Here is a 14,202-nt window from a genome sequence, read left to right on the forward strand (position 1 = left end):
TAGCGTCGTTTGATTGTGGGGATGTGCTCAAAAGAGCACTGCCACCTTGCACGGTTACGTCTTTTTCGACAAAGGGCGAGGTTATCAACTATCTGTTGCAACCATAATCTACCTTATAACCTTCCTTACCTATGTACCAATTGAAAGTTATACCAAGTTTGCAAGGATACAATCACGTAACCTCGATTTTGCTTGTCCAGGTCATATCATCGGCGTTTCCATCTTGGAGTGTGGATTCTCACTCCTTTCCCTCGCTCTTGTGCGGACCTCAAGTTTCCCAGTCCCACCGTAGAACTTGTAGCAAACTCGGCCAACGATCCAGCCATAGGATATTTTTTGCATTATCCAATTCCTGGCACATGGGAGAAATCTATTCTTAGTTGCATACTAGCGATGAAGGACAAGCCGACAGGTTCATAGGTCGCTTGAATAGTGGCGGTCATGGCTCGTTGAGTCGATCAGGTCCACCGGCATCACCGCCACATGACAAAGGCCTCGACTGTACCCTTCCGCACACTAGCGAGGGCGAATTTCCACGAGATAGACAGCTCCTCCAACGGATGGAATAAAGGCACTCATATAACTGCCAGTCTTAATCACCTCTCAATCATATGCTACGTGTATGGATAGGAAGTTTACAAATAAGAAGGCTGTTGTCAAAATATCCAATATTCCCTTAACCCCCTTGGTCCCCGCTCCCTCGCCGGCACCTCCGCGATCACAACGGAGGTGCGTTCGGGTCCTCCATACACTGATCAATTCTCATAATTTGCTTACCAGTAGCCTTGGCCTGCCTGATGAACTCCGGGAAGTACTCGACCGTTGTGTTGTACGAGAAGTGCATGACCACCAAGTTTCCTCCCCTGGCAACGTCGGCGTTGAATGAATCAACCTGCTTCTCTGGCGTGCTCGTCTCGGCCCACAACCAGTCCTGCACATCGACGCTCCAGTTGATAAGGTAGGCCTTGTCTGATCCGGAGGCAGCCGCCCAGCGTTGACGCATGCGCGCGCCTTCGACGCCGTACGGCGGGCGGAAGTAATTTGATCTCTCCCCAAAGAGGTTCGTCATCACCCTGTAATCTTCGTTGTACTCCCAGTCGATGCTCTCAGTGTCGGGCAGCCCTTCCATTCTCGGATGAGTGTAGGAGTGCAGTGCGATCTGGTGGCCCTCGCTCTTGAGCTGTTGGTAGAGGCTGGCCATCCCAGTCGAGGGGTTTTCCAGCACAGCGCCGACGGCAAAAAAGGTCACTTTTATCCCTGCGTCGCGGATGATTTGAGCTAGTCTGGCGGCATATTTTGGGTTTCCGTCGTCGATGCCGAACGCGAAAGAGTTAGGCCGCGTGCAGGCAAAGACAAGGGTTCCTGAGGGCAGCTTTTGGCGGATGCTCACCCCTGAAGGGATGGAGGGAACGATCTCAACCTTCGTGAGAACCACTGGCTCAGTGCTGTAAATGCCCCTAATAGCAATACTAGCGACACGCTGAAGGTTGATGTTGAAGTGCGAGATGGGGATGTAGATGTCGCTGCTCGTGGTCGCGTACCGACTTGCTTCCAGGCTGTCTCTCGTTTCAGGGTATGGTGCCACACCATCATTGCACTGCGAGTTGTGCTGTTGCAATGAAATGGAGAATTTGGTATGACCGGAGTAGGTGATATGTAAGTACGATCCACTTTGACTGCGCAAATCCCGACATCCCCCGCTCATTAGGCTGGTGAAGGCATAGTCTGGAGCTGAGGCAACAATTGTGACGTGGTTTGAACCCCAAGTAAGATCCAACTCATCGCCACCGTGCCAGAACCCAAGGGAGTTCGTGTTTGCGTTGGCAAAGGTGTCAATCACAAGCCCAGAGACCGTAGCAGCTGGTGCCGGGACAGTTTGAGTTGGCCCTGTTGGGGTGGTGGCCGTGGGCACTACCCAACCAGTCGGGGTGCTTCCGCAGTAAAGTGCCAGCGGGCCTAGTGTGATGGGGCGTGTCGGCGCTTCGATAACGATGGATCGCAGTTTGCTGAGGTTGACTCCGCTGAATTTTGACCAGGGGAAGCTGTAGAGCTTCTCGGTTCCGTCAAAGGTCCAGCCCAGTTGCGCAGTTGTCTGAGATGAATACGCTGTCACCTCACCCTCACACGTCGTCTTGGAAGTCAACTCGATCTTGAATGTTGTCCCAGCCGGAGCATTGATCCGAAGTGAGATCCCACCATACTTCGAAGCATCCAAGCATCCGACCTGAGTGAAGAAATACGAAGAAGTGTCCTTCGGTGTCAATATAATATGATGGTTGCTAACGACCTTAGACTGCATTGTTCCGTCATCTCCTGTCGGCAGCAGAAGCGAGTTGTACTGCAAGAAATCGAGGCGTGATTGTGACGCCCAGTCATCTACTAGAAGCGCCGAGCATGATGGGTTGTTCGACTGGGTCGGAGATGGGACCGAGCTTGTAGGGGCCTGCGTGACCGTAGTAATCGTAGTGACTGTGAGATTGATGTCAGCAATAGGCGGGATGATGTCCGGACTGATCCCAACCCGACTAGTTATCACTTACAAGTCGAAGTTGCTGATGACCCTTGAGCACAGACAAACGATATCTTGTCAAGCTGCCATTCCTGGGTAGACGAAAACGACCCAACGACAAACGACAAGGCGGCATTGAGATTTCCGGCAGCAAAGCTACTCAATGGAATGCGCAGCGTCTGCCAGCCGCCGGTCAGACCTGTGACTCGGAAAGACGTTTTTGAACTAGTCGTCGCTGAGCAGCTTGAGGCGGAGTTCAACTCGGTTGTGAAGGCTGCGCCTGACACTGGTGCTTTGATGTCAAGCTGGACGTGTGTGTACAAGTCGGTCTGTAATGCTTGGCAGGGGAACGTCTCGTAGTAGTACGCACCGCTCTTCGGAGTGAAGCTTAGAATACCACCAGTCGCGGAAATGCTGGTCATGCTTGCATCATCTATCGAACATCATGTTGGTCATTTGAGACTCTTGGACAGCTGTTTTGTGGAGATCCATTGGCAATTCAACCCGAAGTATCGGACGCACCCGATGAATTTGTGGTATCTTACCTGAAGTCCATGAGCCGAGATTATTTCTGTTCGTTGTGAATGAGCTGGAGAAGTCGTCCACGAGGAGATCAGATGTACAGGCAGCGGCAACAACAGCTACTACACCGTAGGCACCAGCCAAGAAACTGTGAGCCTTTAATTGCACCATCTTGTGCGAATCTATCAGCGTCTGGCTCGAGTTCTTGGTAACGAATGTAAAAATGGGTGTCCCTGTCCACCAGATGAGCTAACGACCAGAAGTTGCGACGACCGGCGGAGCACCTCCATTCTATATGCCATTCATATTACAGTCAACATGTCGAATTTTCGTGTTGAGTTGCGCCAGGCTCTTGGCCGCAGAAGCCCAGGTTGCGTGTGGTTCGATGCAACTACACTCAGCTGAAATTTCATGCGACTCGGGCACAGAGGATGCCACTGTGCAGGAGCATAGATGCGGGCCGTGGCGTCACTCATGCGTTTTCCTCAGGTCCGCTAGAAAACGTTGACCTCTCACAACGGAACTTGGCGGTCGCCAAATGTTCAATGTCCCCCCCGCTCGCGGGCCGGGCCAGGGGGAGCTGAATACGGAGAGGTATACGTCGAGTTGATGGCGTTTTCCAGACCCCGCGGCACCGCATTATACCCCGGGCTCCCACCCATCGGTGTCGTGCGTTCTCTTTTTGGAAGCCCGGGCCGGCGGTCCAAGGTTGTATTGACTGCCTCTTAAAGCTCCATCCGCGCTCACAACCTTGTGCGTTAATGGTCAGTTTCATCAAACTGTTGTCAATGTGGAGTCGGTGAGCCTCCAAGCTTATGTGAGCATGCCAGGGCGCTAGCAAGCAATAGTCTCGCAATACGATGCTTGGCGCAGCCAGAACTGGTGGGATTTCCACCCGGTGAATGAAGCCATCGGGGATGAAAAGGCGAGACATAACAACGCGTGATGTGATATGTATTCGTGATTGTGCGACAAGTAAAATCTTCATGCTTCATCGAGTATAGAATTGGAAAAGAAACTGAAACGGCGCGTTTTCGTCAAACGAAGGTAAACAGGCTTTCAAGGCGCAAATTCATCCCGGACACATGTTACGTTTTGCAGTTTCCTCTTCAGGAAGGTGGCGATGCCAACCAACAGCATTTGATATTAGTTCACTGCGGGGGTGAACAGGAACCTGAAGTTTTCAACGGCATTCATTCGTAAGGTCCCTTAGGCACATGTATTGGCATGAAGATAAATCAGGTATCTCATGTAACTTGAAGCATTTTGAAAAGAAACAGGATAAAATACGACAGACTACCTTGGTCAAGACTGTTGGATACGTGAACCTTCGATGTTATTACCACTAGAGCTTCGGAAGGCCAAAGAATACTGTTGCGACAGCGACACAATAACACGAATTCTAGGAACGCCTATTACGACCAGAGAATACTAGTACACCACCACTTTCATCATCGCTACCACCGTTTGTCCCCTGAGCAGCGACACTACAAGTGTCTTCAACGTTGCTAGATACATGTATTCTTGTCGCGACAGAAGGGTAAACACGGGGGTGCACGTGAGACGAGATGGACAAGCCTCCGATGCGGGACGACAGGTCATCTAAGGTGACTGAGATGCCAGTAAGCGACTGACATGTCGGCATCGACGAGTACGTGTTAGAGTCGAATCTCTTCCTCACACATACTTTCTCCCTGAGTGCAGTGAGAGCGTCTTCGCGAACCTTAACCAAAACCGCATCAATCATTTTGTCTTTGTACCGTGAGGTTTCTCCCTCTACCAAAGCATCGGGAACAGCCCAGTTTCGGTATACGTTGCGGTGAGGTGAGCGAACTCTGACGCCGCTGCTGTGAGCAGCGAAATAGTACTCGCAAAGTCGACAGGTGGGCTTGCTGCAACCGATATATTTGTTGCCCTCGTAGAAAGGGACGGAGTGCATGTCCTCTGCAAACTGTTTGCGAAGCCAATCTAGAAGAAGGACCTCACTGTGCACAATCGGTCGGAAACCTCTGGGGTTGGATTTGCAGCACTGAGTCGCGATCAGCTCATCGAGCTTGCACACTTGGAGCTCGTCCGCGTATTGACTATAAGTCTCAATCATCTCCGCATCTCCCGTCATTCGCGGTATTAAGTCGTGCGCGGAGCGGACTGTTTGTCGCTGTAAAGGGTCGAGGCCGGCCTGGAATGCGTTCATCGGGTTGGGCAGTGGCCTGCTTGAGGGGATAAACTTGATCTTGATGCTGTCAATGTCGAAAAGCTCTGGGTGACGCCTTCGCGCCACGAAGATAGTCTGAGTCGCTCTCAGGTAAGAGACAAGGCGACCGATGAAATGTTGTAGTTCAGCCCAATGTGGTGATTCGTCAAACCTTCCCAGTTTCCCTCTGTCGACGATGGAATGATAGATCAGTGATTGTCGTAGATCTGCAGCTGCCCGGACAAGTGCCTCGTCGTCTTGCGAGGTTTTCTCTGCAAATGGTCGATTAGTTGGGCAAGATTCACCAAGACTCCGATTACGGAGAGTTTTTATCATTACCTGGAGGAGAGGTGTTTCTAGATGAGGTCATTGATCTGTCGGCCACGCTTTGAAGCCTCAGCAATGCTTGTTTGACCGTAATATCTCCAAGGGGTATTAGAACAGCAAGTCATCTTTGAAGTTAAAGACTCACCATGGACAGATCCACGCCTATCGCAATCTTTAATGCACTGTGTGAGCCCTTGGACCAGACCAATGCGGTAGCACTGGACTCGCTCATGATTGAAGGCCAAAATCTTTTCTAGTACGTAGGTGGCCGATTTCGAAGTGGCCTCTTCCATAAGAACTGATGAAGTTGCACTTGTGTTACTCAAGTATTCGAAGAGATCCAGAAGAAATGTCTCTGCTTCCTTGATCTCTTTGGGAGATCTCTGGTTGGATGCAAAGGCATAGACCAAACAGTCAGGTAACTGTATGATGGCCACAGATGTGACAGTTTCGCCTCCTCGTCGATTGTCGCATATCTGCGCCAGCTTATTCATGAGGCATTCCTGGGTCATTCTATAATCATCTCCTGGTTCAGAAACATCGCTCGGAGCTTTGTTCGGCTGTTGTCCATTGCGCGAACAAGCCTGCATCAGACTTGAAAGCAGTATCAAGGCTTCGTAGAATCTGTTCAGCCTTTTGCAAAGCTCTAGACTGATGGGGTGATCCAGGCCGTCGGCCGTCACCATTTCTGTTAATTTGGTATCAGGTTAGTCGAAGCTTTCGCAAGAATTGGGATGACGATATCCCACTTCGCCCCGATCCCCTAGCAGGACTTCGCATCGTGGATTTCCCTTTGGCCATTGGAATTAAACTAAGAAAAGGAACCTGATCAATCCGAATAGTACGTTGCCAAGAGTGTAGGTACTTGGCAATACGTCAAGTGAGGAGCTGGCTATATGCGCTGTCCGCACTACTTGAACATGAACAACGCGTAAAATTCTTTCAAATTCGAGGGGATCTTGATTGTTTAAGCAAAGTGTGCAAGAGATCACACATGGCACCCAAAGCATCATTCAGGACGCTCACAGCGGCCCAAGGGGGACAAACATCGCCGAATAAGCGCAAAACTTGACAAAGTAATAGTCGGAAAGAAAGTCCCGCGCGCATTTGCGCTAGTCGCCAACTCGCAACCTAGGTTGTTGGCCGTACCAACATATCCCACAGATTTGCTGACAGCCAGCTGTTCATTTTGCAGCCACACTCATTGATCAAGAGTCACTAGGGTGCAGCTGATTGCATAAAAAGTGGGAGGCCGCGGAGGCCAACAATCGAGCTTCTGAGCAATGATTGGCCCTAAGGTTCACATACCACATGTCGGGTCTTGCTGTTGAACCATGGTGTCATTCGAGCCAGGAGAAGCGACTGCTAATGCCCAAGGCTGGTAACATCCTTTGAGGCATATTGCAAGGCGTCCTGATGTCACCCCGAATATCTTCTGTGGCTTACTTATCTAGTTAGGCAGCAAACCGGTCGCCTGAATGTTCCAACAACTTTGAGGCCTCAGTAGAGCCTTCCACTTCATGCTAATTGGTCAACGTGATCGTGAGGATGGTTGGCCTCCCGCATCCTGACCTGCAACCGGCTGCAAGTACGTTAGTCCCATCTCATCGAGCCATCCGCATACGACAGGTTCACCGAATTCTTTCTCCACTAAGACGACGTGCTTTGGACGTATAGGCAACACTCTAGCCAATCTTGGCAGCATGCGCAAGTAGTGCCGCTTGGGTCGAACGTCGGGCGATGAATGATTCGCTGCTGGAGGGAACATGTAACGAGCATGTCTAGAGAAGTTGGAAGAACAAGAAAGAAGTGTAAAAGCCGAATTCCTCTAATCAAGCTGTTCAAAATTACATAGATATTCGATCTCTGAAAGATGCAAATACTTTAAAAGGGGCCTCTATTTCTGGTCAAATCCACCACAGATGGCACTATCCACGCTTTCATGTTGAATTCGATGAGTTGAGCGCAGTCTTCTTTTCCTGGCATAGTAGTTCATGCACGCTATCCATCGCTGTATCATCTCAACTTGTCTGAGAAGACTTGTAAGTATCGGAAGATAAATCTGTGATAGGAAATCTGTGAGTACTGACTGACACATTTTCACAACGTTTCTCTGAATTGGGTGTCAAACTCTTTGGTTCTGGTTGCGGATACATGTATTCATCGCTGTGGAACCGCGAAAACACTGCGGGAGGCTTTTGCTAATAACACCTCGTCAGCTTGAGTTCGATATTATCCGCCGGGCAAAGATTGATTGTTTTGGTACCTTATTTTGGACTTTCTTTGGGGCACCCAGAGGTATGTAATCTTCGATAAGTCAAGACACTGCTGCCGCGGTTGTTTAACCAAGTTTGCTCTAGGTCACGTACAGAGATACGGAAGAGAGAGCCTGCAGAATCATCTGAGTACTGAATACTGCCCCGAAGACCCAAAATCAAGTTCAAATACTGTCATGCCTCGAGAGTCTCAACACAACGGAACCTCTCGGGTAACCCACGACTATTCTAGGGCCAATGAGCCATGGGGTTGGCTGCCCACCACTGGTGGTTACGTAAACGACGCCTACGCCCCTACTTCTGACGATCCCATCGACCCTTCACTGTTATCTCACACGCAAACGAGCTCGTTCAGCCCCAATTATTACGCCGCGCAATCTGACTATCAGTCTCCTGGAGCCGCATCTCAAGCGCTCTAGGCGTTTCGGGGTGGATCTTCGCACGGGGTCAGTTCCCACCAGCTACCATCACAGGGATTAGACGTCTGGAACGGTATGGACGCCGAAATGTACGCTCAGGAGGCGGTCCAGACCTCCCTGCATACCGCCGCCGCTCTCCCTCTTGAGTCTAATCCTCCACAACAACCGCATCAACTTCCTTTCGTTTGTACCGGGGACCCAAACTGTACTAGAAGCTATGAGAAGAAGCATGAGCTCAAGTAGGTTCATACACCTCACTGCTTTCATGCCTGCACGGTGTCGCTGACATTAGATCTTCAGTCGCCACATGAGGAAGCATAGCAAGCCATGCGCTTGTACAGTTGAGAATTGCACTGCAAGATTTGCGGATAAGAAGGGTTTGGACCGACACAAGGCCACTCATGGCATTGGAAGGGATGAATTTGATTGTCCTGAGTGCACCGAAACATTCACAAGGGCCGATAACCTGTACCGCCATCGGCAAAAGCAACATCAATTCATGGGTTAAAGCGGCTTTGCTTTTGCTACGGATTCATTATTCAGGCAATGCGTTCGTATTGCTTTAAATATTTTCTTATAGTGCGCGTTCATAAATTTGATATGTTGACCATGACGTTGCTACCTGAAACTCGCCTTGAATATTTTCAGCTCTCCCAAGCCATTTTATGAATATCCTGGATGCTGGTAATGAGGCAATATAAATATTCACATTGAGATATTTTCCCAAACTTCGTGAAATCTCGATACCCCTATGTAATCCATTCATTCACATTAGATTTCAAGTTCTGATCCCGTTGCGCGTTCAGGACATAGTCAGCCCGGTCAGAATGATGCTGTTCTCTCTGCTTGAGTAGCTCCCACTTGACGTCCTCACCCACCAGCAAACCCGTCTTGGAGTTAATCAAAACCATACTTTGTTTAACTTGACTTAGAAGGACACCTAGACCATTGATCGGGTTCAAAAATGACTTCCAGTCAATGAACTGACAAGTCAGTCGCACTGGATTCAACTCGGATGCACCCTAAACCGCCCCCCTTCCGCGCAAGGCTTGCTCTAATTGGCTGACATTCATGCACATTTCTCAAGCTAATGCCGGAGGCCAACTTCAAGGCTTTCTAAGCTAGCCTAACAGAAAGAGGCAGATGACAATAACTATGCGCGTTCGTGCTGCAGCGACCAATGGTTGGCGGAGCGTCCTTGTGGGACTTTATTTCCTTGCCTTCACGAAGCAGGCTGACAACACCATCAATAGCGACCTTACTAAGTATTGAAGGAGACTACGAGTGATCCCAAATCCCCAATATTGATTATGCTGGATGGTATATCAGTGCATGGCATCACTCCTGCAGTAAGCGAGGAGCAAACGGTACACAACAGCTTGTGAGGACAGATCTTACACGTGCTAACTGCGGTCCGCAGTAGGGAACGGGGACTTCATTGGAAAAACTACCGTATTGCGTACATTTAAATACGGATTCCCTTGGGTTTTGGGGCTTTGTTATCTTCACCAATACCTCACATATCAATTTTCCAAATCACTTGTGCATCATTGGACTAGTATGTATCACAAACCTATAATATCAGCTACTGCGGGAGGCCTTTCTCACGAGAGTGACCACTGATTTAACCCAGGGAACCGAAAAAATTGATACTAAATCATTTGTTCACCAACGGCATTGCTGCTCTGACCTAAGCTGCGGCCAAATCAGGCCGTGGATGTATGTACCTTCGCCCATCCTGAACCGGGGGCTCTACTGATCCCCATATGTGTGCAACAGGACTTGTGTTCGCCAAAATGCAGCGCGTGGAGATTGATGATGGCGAGACAGAGGACATGTTCTATTCTTTGAACACGGCATGGCAGTTGGAGGCTCTCTCTGAGGACGACCAACACTTGTACGAATTTGGTTCGGCATCTCATGGCGCACTCGGCCTCCCCAATGCTTTCCACAGGCCTGCCCAGACTAACAAAGCTCATCACCTCGCCTCCCTTGGCCATACATGTACTTCTGGAACCACATCTTCAGGGCTCTAGGCTCCCGAGGGTGGATTGTCGCCATGGGGAAACCCCCCATTTGATCAGCGGCTTTCGCAGGTTCCGGTGGGTTTAGGTATGACTGATGAAGAGGCAACGGCCCGGGCTGCTCAAATGGCATATGAGATCCAACATGTGTGCGAGCCTTGTGGAGAGGTATTCGAACAACCTGGGGATCTTACGTGAGTAATCCATATGGACCCCAACAGTCCAGGAAATGTAATAACTTAATTCAGGAGACACCGAGACAAACACCTGAGGCCTTATCAATGTCTTTTCCCCATGCCCAGGGCATTTCCAACACTGTGTCCAGAGAGATTCGCTGCCCCGAAAGATCTAGAACGACATAGAGACGCCTTGCACAAGAAAAGGGAAAATCCGAAGAAGCACACGTGCACCGACTGCGGTGAGGGATTTACAAGAGATGATAATCTCGTCCGCCACAAGATTGAGACTTGCAAATTACGGGAGGAAAGGAGATGATAAGTAAGAGAGAACTTTCTAGTTAGATATGAAGCATTTCAGATAGCCATGTCATTTTTGGCCGTTACCATCATCCTTGGTATAAGTCTGAGAGTGGCCAGCGAATGTGTTCTACCCCAGATAAGATATTGTTCGCGTAGATTGAAAGCGATACATTAGCAAAGAACGTACAAATGATCTATCACATCGTCTAAGAAGAAAAACAGTTAGAAGGACTAATTTACAGCACAGAATAACCGATGAATGACCAAAATCGACGCGCCCTGATGCTCAGCTGTAATAAATCTCGCTCACCAGCGGCCAAAGAATGTGCGGCTCCTTGAAGCCCTGATCTGATCCCTCGGAGATTAGCTGCTGAGCCACATTATGGGATGTGAGCGACTTGCCGTTGCAGGCGGTGGAAGGACGTGTATGCTGGGATGAACGTTTTGCGTGGCTATTATCCGAGTGCCGGCTTCCATCTGTGAAGGGCTAGACGGAATGATGGGTCGCGCGGAGTCCATTGCCCAACGGGCTCCTGATGTCACTGGTCTAGACATCTGCCAATCTTTCAACGCTGTACATATCTTCTGCAAAATTTTGGGGCTTGCAAAGGCGAAGATTGAGCCCCAGAACGCTCCCACAGCCGGTCCCACAAGGGGCGTTACAATTGTTGACATCAGAGATGTAATTTCTGAACGAGTCCAGCCCTCGCCTGCACGCTTTTCACCTAAGGAGTCAGTTAGCACAGTCTATCTTGATTGCACGACTCTAGGCGGGAAACAAAGACGGCTTGTTTGAATACGCATAGCAGCATCATCATAACGGGAATATGAAAGGGGTTAAACATCAAGTTCACAGTTGGAGATAGAAAGGAAATTAAGCAGGCCACTCACCAGTAGCTTCTTGTGTTGTGTTATTGGACTTGCATAACTCGAGAAAGACATCTCTTCGATGCAGGTCCGAAAGGGATGAGTCTCCAGGAATATCATCCTGCTTCAAAAGTTAACATCTTGTTTATAATGGCAGCGTTCCACTAATTTGAATACTTACCAGTTGAAAAGGTATATGATGGTTCACAAATAGAAACAGTACCATGATTGACGCTCCATGAGTGGTCCCAGTTTTCTTTTGCTGGCACATGTCGCCCAAAACCACCAAAATTTGGATGATTTTGAAATTCCAAAGAGAATTGTCATTATCAAAGACCGCGATCCATATAGCTGAAGCGTAATAGAACCCCGTTTGAGTATCAATCCGGGTTCTATCGCCGCCTTTTGACTTTCGAAAACCGTTCCGAAACTCTGTGATCATATCGATACACAACATCAAGGTAGTTACTCGGCGAATTGTTGATGACAAGGTTAGGACGTGGCCATCGAGAACAACGATAAGACATATCACAGCCCTCACTACTGCAGAAACAGTGTTATCCAACTGTCGATGGACAAGGATTTTCCGAGGTATTTCCATCGAGTTCTGCTCTGAAACGGTAGTACTGGGTCCTGGAGTTAAGAGTATGTTAGAGTTCGGTCCATTCAAGCCAAAAGCATCTGTAACTTCTATCTTCATAGAAGAAGAACTCTCGAGTGAGCTAAAACTTTGGGGACGAGCACAAGACTTACGATATTCTTGGACGATGACCGCTGCAGGTATATGCGTGGTAATTCTGTTCCGAATGATGGAGTCCACTTGTTTTCGATATAGAGGTTCAATTGAGAACTTGATATGTGGAGAATCAACTCTAACTACTAAAGCGGAGTTGAGAGTATTTATTACTGTTTCTAATATTAAGACAACTTGGCAATGTAAGGTAAGGTAATTGAGCTTCCAAACACCACCGTCTGCACAGTATTCAAGCCAGTGCGCAAGCAACAGAGACAACAGAAAATCCATTTCGATTTCTTTGAAAAGCTTTTTGCTTTGTCCGAGCTTTTGTTCCTGAGGGAGGTAGTGACCTTATGCCAAGCCACTCTCCTCCTAGTGTCCCCTCTGTCTAACCAGTCCGCCTTTGCATCAAACGTGAGGCACCTTAAGACATTAGCCTCCACATCTATTGACCTCTAGCCAATTATGAGCCTTGTGCCGTTGAAAACAGTAGTGTCTAACTGAATGGTGTAACGTCGAAAACGGACTGACCGCTGTTCTCGGGAAGCGCCCTGTTTCTCATTGGTTCATGGCATAGCTTGTCTTGATTCAGAGGCGCATTTTCTGAGTGGGTGCCTATCATGAGTTTCTTTGATAACCATGAGGAGCAAGTAACGTAGCTTTTTCTTGCGTACGCATGCCAGTATACTGCTAAAATGATAGACGCATTTAACGCGACTAAGGTCAATAGCATGCCCAGCCTGGTGTCCATTCACAGTAGTGAGAATGATAGTAGCTTGCGACAGTTACAGTCTATTAGAAACGTATAGCGTCGCGTGTCAATCTTCTCTCTCATGCTTAAGAAGCTTAATCTTTGAGGTTTTGGTTGTTTCTACATCAAACCATGACCCCTATGGTTATATTCGTGGAAGCTACTTATGTGCCAACATCGCACTGAAAACCGTAGGTTTGGCGAAATCTCGAAGAAGAAGAAGGAAGCTTCTCACTATGACAAGCAAGTCACACAAGCTATATGATCTGATCGCCTCGGTCAGGTTTTGATAGTTGTGTCGCAGTATGGAAGTTCTTTCATTCCATACCTTAGTCTCTATTCTACGTTCTTGGGTCTGCTTTCCAGACCAGAAAGACCTAAAATTGAGGACTCACGTGGCGTTCAAGGCGTCACAGCCACCGCGTGAGCCAACATCGCTGGTCAGAGCCGTTTGACCGGTACGAAAATGGGGGCGCTGACGAGTGCCGCCCGAGGGGATCATTAGCGTGCCAACATCCCAATGATACATCTTAGGCAGCAACTTATATCTATGTCCATTAAGATGCATTGAGTTCTCTGACTTTTATTATTTGGTTGGCTGATGACAGGTCTCAAAGAAACAGTTTGACAGAGGCGTCCCAAGTCAACGGCTCTACCCAGTACATCTCAAAGATCTCCTTGTGAGTCGAGGTTGTTCTTTTTCAGGCCACCTTTCCTTCCTAGACAGTTATCTCAGCTGTGTCTTGGTGATGATCATGTGGCTGCGACATTACGTCTTTGCTTAACCGTTCCCAGCATGCATGGGCTCTGTGGCGTCGTACATCCCGAAGTGTGTCACTCCGGTAGCCCCTCGTGTATCCCTCCAACTTCAAGGGAAATGCGACCGTGGAGACTCGGACTGATTCACGCAAAGTTGAGGTGAAAGGCCATTGGGGATTCCTTAGAATCGGTACTTAGGAGACGTGGGTAGTCATGTACATTCACCCAGCCTTTAGAAGTACTGTAAATAAACGGCTCATGACTATGTGCTTCGCCTCAAAGTTTCATAGAATTACGGCCTTAGAAGTATTCGAAACACTGTAGCAAAGGTTCGTTTGC

The 14,202-nt window shown here is 48.7% G+C and overlaps 5 protein-coding genes across 5 annotated transcripts; 2 read left to right on the forward strand and 3 right to left on the reverse strand.

Moving 5' to 3' along the window:
* Nucleotides 1–718: 718 nt before the first annotated feature.
* On the reverse strand, nt 719–3,202 carry CABS01_07775 (polysaccharide deacetylase; the record flags this gene model as incomplete). Its single annotated transcript, XM_060541137.1, has 3 exons — nt 719–2,469; nt 2,541–2,942; nt 3,055–3,202. The coding sequence occupies 3 exons, from the start codon at nt 3,200–3,202 to the stop codon at nt 719–721; spliced, it is 2,301 nt and encodes a 766-aa protein (XP_060402637.1).
* Nucleotides 3,203–4,433: 1,231 nt separating this feature from the next.
* On the reverse strand, nt 4,434–6,353 carry CABS01_07776 (uncharacterized protein; the record flags this gene model as incomplete). Its single annotated transcript, XM_060541138.1, has 3 exons — nt 4,434–5,497; nt 5,698–6,240; nt 6,302–6,353. The coding sequence occupies 3 exons, from the start codon at nt 6,351–6,353 to the stop codon at nt 4,434–4,436; spliced, it is 1,659 nt and encodes a 552-aa protein (XP_060402638.1).
* A 1,969-nt stretch (nt 6,354–8,322) lies between these two features.
* CABS01_07777 (uncharacterized protein) lies at nt 8,323–8,755 on the forward strand (the record flags this gene model as incomplete). Its single annotated transcript, XM_060541139.1, has 2 exons — nt 8,323–8,486; nt 8,548–8,755. The coding sequence occupies 2 exons, from the start codon at nt 8,323–8,325 to the stop codon at nt 8,753–8,755; spliced, it is 372 nt and encodes a 123-aa protein (XP_060402639.1).
* Nucleotides 8,756–10,565: 1,810 nt separating this feature from the next.
* CABS01_07778 (uncharacterized protein) lies at nt 10,566–10,766 on the forward strand (the record flags this gene model as incomplete). The annotated part of the gene is made up of 1 exon (XM_060541140.1): nt 10,566–10,766. The coding sequence occupies one exon, from the start codon at nt 10,566–10,568 to the stop codon at nt 10,764–10,766; it is 201 nt and encodes a 66-aa protein (XP_060402640.1).
* A 290-nt stretch (nt 10,767–11,056) lies between these two features.
* CABS01_07779 (uncharacterized protein) lies at nt 11,057–12,641 on the reverse strand (the record flags this gene model as incomplete). Its single annotated transcript, XM_060541141.1, has 5 exons — nt 11,057–11,098; nt 11,153–11,475; nt 11,642–11,741; nt 11,799–12,250; nt 12,371–12,641. The coding sequence occupies 5 exons, from the start codon at nt 12,639–12,641 to the stop codon at nt 11,057–11,059; spliced, it is 1,188 nt and encodes a 395-aa protein (XP_060402641.1).
* Between the last annotated feature and the right edge of the window lie 1,561 nt (nt 12,642–14,202).

This window comes from Colletotrichum abscissum (assembly GCF_030869225.1).
Source record: "Colletotrichum abscissum strain IMI 504890 chromosome Unknown Scaffold_17.1, whole genome shotgun sequence".
Lineage (NCBI taxonomy): Eukaryota > Fungi > Ascomycota > Sordariomycetes > Glomerellales > Glomerellaceae > Colletotrichum > Colletotrichum abscissum.